The sequence below is a fragment of the Sesamum indicum genome, linkage group LG6 (assembly GCF_000512975.1).
Source record: "Sesamum indicum cultivar Zhongzhi No. 13 linkage group LG6, S_indicum_v1.0, whole genome shotgun sequence".
Lineage (NCBI taxonomy): Eukaryota > Viridiplantae > Streptophyta > Magnoliopsida > Lamiales > Pedaliaceae > Sesamum > Sesamum indicum.
The window spans coordinates 9,100,922-9,108,439 of NC_026150.1; the positions used below are offsets into that span (position 1 = coordinate 9,100,922).

General features: G+C 34.8%; 1 protein-coding gene and 1 long non-coding RNA gene across 2 annotated transcripts in view; one reads left to right on the top strand and one right to left on the bottom strand.

The window, feature by feature from the left end:
- Positions 1 to 150, bottom strand: part of LOC105164166 (glyoxylate/hydroxypyruvate reductase HPR3) — a 2,149-nt gene extending 1,999 nt beyond the window's left edge. The window contains exon 1 of the mRNA XM_011082761.2: positions 30 to 150. Coding sequence (XP_011081063.1) covers positions 30 to 42 — 13 coding nt within the window. The 5' untranslated portion in view covers positions 43 to 150. The remainder of the gene's footprint in view (positions 1 to 29) is intronic.
- On the top strand, positions 3,558 to 4,142 carry LOC110012082. The gene is made up of 2 exons (XR_002287181.1): positions 3,558 to 3,708; positions 3,867 to 4,142. It is a non-coding gene; the product is annotated as an uncharacterized LOC110012082 (long non-coding RNA).

Consider the following 7,518-nt stretch of genomic DNA (forward strand, 5'->3'; position numbering starts at 1 on the left):
GGGGGATTCTGGTGTTGGGTGCTGTTGGGCGGCGCCCGCCATAGGTGGCTGACGAGAGTTTGGGATTGCTGCTCAGTAACCGGAAATCCTGTGACCTGGGGAAGAGTAATCGAGTATACGACTTGGGTTCGCTGCTCATTCCAATTTGTATCCACATGAATAATAAATAGAGATATTACAATTCTCTCTCTCCTATAATTATACATAAATTTTTTTTAATTTTAAAAATTTTATTTAATATTTTTAAAGTTTATTTTCATCTAATAAATTAGTTCATTCTTTAGTCAATATTCACTAAATTTATCGGTATTAATAGAAAAATTGAATGAAAATTGATACATATATCATTGATTGATTTATTACTGACTTATTGTATATTGTATGTTTTTTGTCGAATTAAATAATTGATTTATTACTAATTTATTTTAGGTTCAATAATTTTTTTATAATTAAAGTATCTTCATACATCTTTACACTTTAATGCATGTGAAAATTTTCATTATTTTAAGGGTAATTTAATCCGAAAAACATGTTTGACCTGCAACAAGTCAGTAATAAATCAATTGATGGTAAATATCAATCTTCATTCAATTTTTTTTTATTAATATTAATATTTTCAGTGAATTTTGACTAACGAAAAGAATTGTTTGTTAGATGGAAGCAGACTTCATAGGTGTTAGGTGTAATTCCCAAATTATAGGAGGTTTACGTGTAATTACACCAAACTCATAGGATGAAAGTGTAATTATCCCTAATATTATCTAGACAATAAATATTTAAAATAAATATAAAATATTATCATCATTAAGTTTATAAAACGATTATGTCAAAAACAATGTAAAAAAAAAAAGATAACTATGTAAAGCAATGAAAAAGTTAGAAGAGTAGGTGTACGTAAGAGTTAATAAATAAATTAATAAATTAAATTTGATATATTAAAATAATTAAAATATTAATTCACCTCTTTTTTAATTATATAAATATAGATTACATCATAGGTGATGTCATTATTATGTTTCAATAATTTATATATTACAAATATAAATTTTCCAACTACTCTTGTCCTTTTTGGGGGGCTTTAATTTTCAAATCCTAATTTGGTAAAGTTTCATTTTCATAACATTTTTATGGTTAATTAGTATTTAAGATTAATTATTCTTCTTAAATTATGCCTCTATTATATAATAAGGTCCGTTTACTTTGATATATTAACCTTTATTAAAAATGTTGGTGTTCTGGCGACCACTACCAAAATTAAAAAATAAAACTTCGGAAAAATTAGAGTTTAAGTGAGGAATTGCAAACCAAAAAAAAACCTAGGAACAAGATTTCGAGGAAGGTCGGCTTTCTCCCGAAAAGTGTATACAGAGGTACATTTTTATTGTTCAAAATATTTAATTGGGAAAAAACTTTTCATGGTGATATAAATTTGGGAAAGAATAACAAAATAGTAATTTTCCAACAAAAATGATAAGGAATTAGGAAAGTAGACATAGGATAAAATTAATACACTCTTTTCAAAATAATTAAGTAAACACCTCATGATTAATATATAATTTTTTAATCATTCATTTAATAAAAAACAGTCTCATCACTCATTTAATTCAATCCTCAAGGTAAATGGGACTAGAAATATTAAATTTAGTGTCATGTGTATACTAATTGGATGACCAGTTCAATTTCTTTGGATTTATTTACTTCTTCTTGTCCGAGCCTAGAATATATATATATATATATACATATATATATAGACACACACTATATTTTATATATCTATACTAAAATAATATATATTTGGGTGAATAGCAATTTACCACCATGTGATATTAAAAATGAGCACATTATCTCCCTATGAAAAAAATATAATAATTTACCCCCTTATACTTTTTAAAATGAGGTAAATTGCTTCATTTTAAAAATTATATGGGGGTAAATTATAATATTTTAAAAAATATAGGGGGTAAATCATTATTTATTTTTGCATAAGAGGTAATTTACTCATTTTCAATATTACAAGAGGTTACTTGCATTTTTTTTCTATATATATATATACCATATTGGTAAGATTGTAAAATGTGGGTCCCTCCAAATAATGTCGTAATCTCTATTTGGTCCTCATTTATATCTAAAATTTCACTGATGGAGTAATTAATGATTTCTAGAAATTGTTTTGTGTGGTTCCATTAACTATGTGAGATTTTTGGTATTTTATCGGATGCCAGCTAATTTTTCTAAGTTTTCGTTTCTGTATACAAGTTTTTGTAAAGATTCAATCTTGTTCCTGCTCTGATGATTGCCTTAATATCCCATTGACATTGTTTTCTTTGTTTAATTGGTATTTTTTTTGGAGCGGATATTTACATATTTTTAAGAGTCTACCTACAGATAAAATGACGCCTATTTGTAATTATGTGATATTTCAATTAGGTAACTTAAATATTATGACCTAATTGTAGAATTGTAGTTATATGTCATCCTCAGTACAATCAGGTGTTATTTTGTTTCTGTATTAGGGAGTTTCACACTCTCACGTTATACTCCTGAAAATTATTTAGCCACATCTTTTTTAAATATTTGGCGCACTCATCCCATAAGGCGTGTTTGCTTCGTTGCATTTCGTATTTCCCCTCCGGATTCATTTTGGATTGTTAGTTGGATTGTGCCAAATGAGATGGAGTGCTTACCCGTTTACTTCCTCCGATAAACTTCGAATTGTATCCTTGCAATTCTATTTACCTGCATGGATTAAATCCACCATTTATTAGTTCTATTACCTTTTTGCCCCCTTCAATTTGAGAAATTACAGTACGCAGTTGCCCCCCTCCCCATCGTCTTTCCCTTCCCTCTCTTTCTCCAATTTCTGCTTTAACATCGTTCTGACGCGAAAGGGGAGCCTTCCCCCTACCCGTTCCAATCGGCAATTCCAACCACCATATTCTCGGTAAGTTAACCATTATCCAAACATTCTCCGCAAGCATGAACGTCATATGTGTACCGGTTGTATCTTTAGCCGACCCCTTATCTCGATTTTTAGGTTTTCTGAATTTTCGTATTCCCTTCTTGCAGCCGGCGACTTCCGTGGCTTCCTAACCCTTTTCGAACATATTCCCAAAGGTAATTGCTACTCTTTATTCATTTTGTTTACTCGCCTTTATATCCGCAGTTCTGATTTGAAATTTGTTGTGTCAATTTTCTTTAGCTCACCTACTACTACACTCAACACATACAATACTTTCTAACCTCTGTTAGTTATAATTTCTTCAATTTTAAATGCTTTGTTCTTTGTGAAGAATTTGTCTTACACCTGGTACGTGTAATGTTATTTGTGAAATGCGTTATTCCATTTACCTCAGAATGTATGATTTTCTTACTCTGACTACTGTCTAATTTTCCTCTGCGTCTACGTTAATTGCTACGGTACTTATCAATACAAATTACACACATTTGATGCTTAGCTTATCATGTGGTTCCTAATGTCCTGAAGTTGCATCCCTAAACTGTCACTCTCTAGGGCATTTCTAATGGAAACCCTTCGTTCCAAAAATGATTTCAGTAGTAGCGATTCCGAAGGTAGAACGGGTAGTAGGTACCGTTCTTCTGCGTCAACCGAATCTTTTGTTCCGTTTTGCCGCTGTGGATGTTGTCTTACGTGCCTTGTGGACTACCCTAAATCTGGGTCGAAGATTTCGCAGGTGCCTGGGTAACGAGGTTCGTTATTTCAGTACATACTTACTCATGTGCATACAATGTTCATTGGATAATTCGTATATGCTATTCTCAGCGTATACGAATCATTCCTTCACTGTTGCCCATTGCTTATGTAAGACATCTATATATACGCATCACATACCATTCTTTATAATCAGGGTCAGTACTGCGGCACGTTCCAATGGGTGGACCCCCATATGCCGCAAGTCAAAAGAGATCATTCCCGGACTGTTGAATCATATCTCCAAATATGAAAGTCAGATGAAACATTTGAATGATAGCCTACAGGCGGAGGAGACGCGCCGTTGTACATTAATAAATTATTTGATCGTCTTAATCATTGTTTGGCTAATAACTTTTTCTATTGCATTGAATATCTAATCTTGTTTAATCACTCCGACTGTGTATAATTTTTTGTTAGCTCAGGCACTTCATCCACGCTTTAGTTTATGCAATTTTTATTGTCACATGCACTGTAGTCTACAAGTAAGTTCTCATCAATCATACGGTCTAATTTTTATTTAACTATTTCTTCCATACTGTATATGCATGAAATTCCACTTGTTTTTCATAATTGTTTGTTTCCATTGCTTATTAATATCGATGTATTCAAGTTTAATAATGTGATCTTACGGTGGTTTACCTTATCTGCAACACATATGCCATTACACATTCTTTGCATTCCATACGTTATTACATTAATCCAATATATTACCAAAAAATCCAGCTACTCTTGATCTTCCGGGTTAAATATACCTTGTGCCTTATGAGTACAATGCACAATTACAACACTTCACTTTGCACCTACGACTGGGGTGTTCCATTGTATGGTGATGTTTGCATTACTTAATCATATGTATTAAAACATCTGCACCTGTACCTTTTGCATTCAGACAGAATATTCCCACATCTCTCATTCAAATTGTGTAGTGCATTCATTCATCCAACTACCCATCCACCAACTACTTCATTTATTGTGAGATAACTTTAAGCATTAATTGGGGAGCTGCAGTTGTGAATAAATTTGATGCGATAGGCTTAAAATGCCAGTGGCCTACAATGGTTTATATATCTGCTGCACATTCATTTACTGCTAATGCCCGTCATATCCTACACCACTGCCACACTTTGCGATTAATTATTCCCATCTACCTTAATGTAATGCAACATGACGTTTAATTACTAGGGAGTTTACACTTTGTCATACTGACGATTGTACAGTGCTTTCCATCCATTGGCCAAAGCATCAAATCATTATCCCCAACACGGCCTATAAATGTGACTGAATTTTCCATTTTCGATTTGCAACATCCTTTTCTTACTTTTGTACACCCCCCAACATACTTTTTCTGGAAATACCGAATGATGTGGCCCGACGACTTCTACTACCAGCGCTACATGTTCTATTGTTCCAAGTGGACAAAGGATATGGAGAGAACGTTTGTTAGTAAACTGCTTAATCATGCGAAGAAAGATCGTTTTCACCCCGATCATGAGAACAAGTTCACGATAACTGATGCGTTGGAAGCGGTCCATAAATGTCACGGCGTGAAGATTGACCTTGGTTGGGGAAAGTACGTCGTCAAGTTCCTACGCGAGAGACACGATGTGTGTGGGAAGCCGATTGCTTGCCGGGATGTTATCTGCAACACTAGGCTACGTTTCGTGATAGCGTTTGACTCAACTTGGAAGGAGTTCTGCGAGGTGATTTATTTTTTTAAATTTTTTTTCTACATGTTGTTACATTAGTATATTGCGGACAACCATTACAATGTGCACTTATATTGTTTGTGATGTATGACTTTGTATTTGCAGGAATCCCGCGTCGGTAAATGCTACATGAATGCTTATAAAGACATGTGGGACGATCTCTATAAGCTCTTTGCCCAGCCGGTAGACTCAGACTCCGCTTCTATTGACGATGCCAGTCCTGAAATGAAAGAAGGGGATGCCAAGGAACAATCCGATCATACTGTCGCCCTTCCACCTTCCGGGCTATTGGGAGTTGCACCAAAAAATCTTTGCCCGTACGGCTATGTCTTGGATAACCCTACTTTGAGCTCATCCCTCTGGAATTTCTTCGATGATCTCTACGGGTGCAAGGATGACGCCGACTCCTTGCAGCCACTGTCGGGTGCTCCAAGTGCCGGCCAGAAATGCTCAAATATCAAGTGTGGGAACCCTGGCGCTGCAAGGTCTGAAGGACAAGCCAGCTCGTCCCCGTCCAATCGTACTCCCGTGAAGAAGGTTGACTGAGGCATGAATGCTGTGAGTGAGATCTGTTGGAGGTTTCTGTTGAAAGGGTTTTAGGAAGGAGGTTCTGTGGGATGTTTGCCATTCATTCATGCATGCATGGGAAGCTTCATATTATATTATCTAGATATACATATATATATATATATGTAGATATTAATGTACGTATGATTTAAAAGATTGCGGACTTTTCCTTGGGATTGATGTTGTCTGTTGCCAACATTTTCTCATTCCGTCGTAGCTTATTTAACTTTCACCTTTAGAATGTCTATAAATGCTTTTCATTGTGTATAAGACTGTAGGGCACTAATTAGAACTGTCATATAAGGCAGGGAATGTTTGTTCGTCACTGTTGCAGGTTGTCCTTTTTGGTCTCATATGATCGGCTGGGTTCCATATGTTTTTTGTGGACCACCTGCACGTGTTAATCGTACTGTCTGTACTAAAGTATAAATTCTGTTAATTAATCAATGTACGGATGGTTTTATGTACGTAGCCAAATTTCATTTACTTGTACTTTGCAATCTCCATTTCTGTATTCTTGCAAAATAATTTTTTGAATGTGTAATTTGCAATCTCCACTTCTGTATTGTTTTCCATAGAACTCTCTACTAAATACGTAGTAACTCATTATATGAAGGGGGATATTAAGAGCTCATTTGGCTGTTTTTTCATTTTCATTTTCAGTTTTCAACAATTGGAAATGTGTAGAAATGCTTTAATGATTTTTGTGCGAAAACTGAGAATATGTTTGGATTAGTTGTTTCCAAATATAGGTATATAGGTATGAGAATGTTGAATATATGTATATGTATTTTTTATGTGATAGAAAGACAACTATGACAAGCCCATGTGACCTATATAAATTTGAAATTGAGAATTAAAATGGGAATGCATTCTCACTAAAAATGGCTTGACTAAACAAATTCTCACATATACAAATAGTGAAAAGTGAAAAAAATCTCATTGAAAACACAACCAAACAAGCTCTAACTTTTTTCCTTTGTTGTAGGAATGTAAGATGAATCTGTAATTAATTACAACATGGACTTCATATATAAGGTTACTGCATTATCAATAATTTGATTTTATGTATCCACACTTAACCGTACAGTCCAAACACATTTGATTACAACGGCACTATCTATTGATTTCCAATGCAGTCTTAAGTACGTAGTTAATTATGGCAATGTGGCCATTTCTTCTATCATCCAACCCGTCTCCAATACGCGCTCATTTAAAAGGCATGTCTCCTGCCTTTTCCTGTAAAGTCCATCCATCTCTTCACAAACCCTATTCACCTTCTTCCTCCATTCTTTCTCTTCACCCACCGGCATACGCTACTAACGTCTCTATATGCCTCGCCGCAAGTATCCCATGGGTCAAGCGCAGTATTTTTATACCCCCATTTAGACCAAGAAAGTCGACAACGCGTTCTGCACCTACCTTCACATCCATGCGTTTATGGGCAGTCCACAGTCCAACCCGTTACGCCCCGATAACTATGCGTAGAAACTCTGCAGATCGGTGAACGAGTATGCTGGCCGCGCCTCGCCT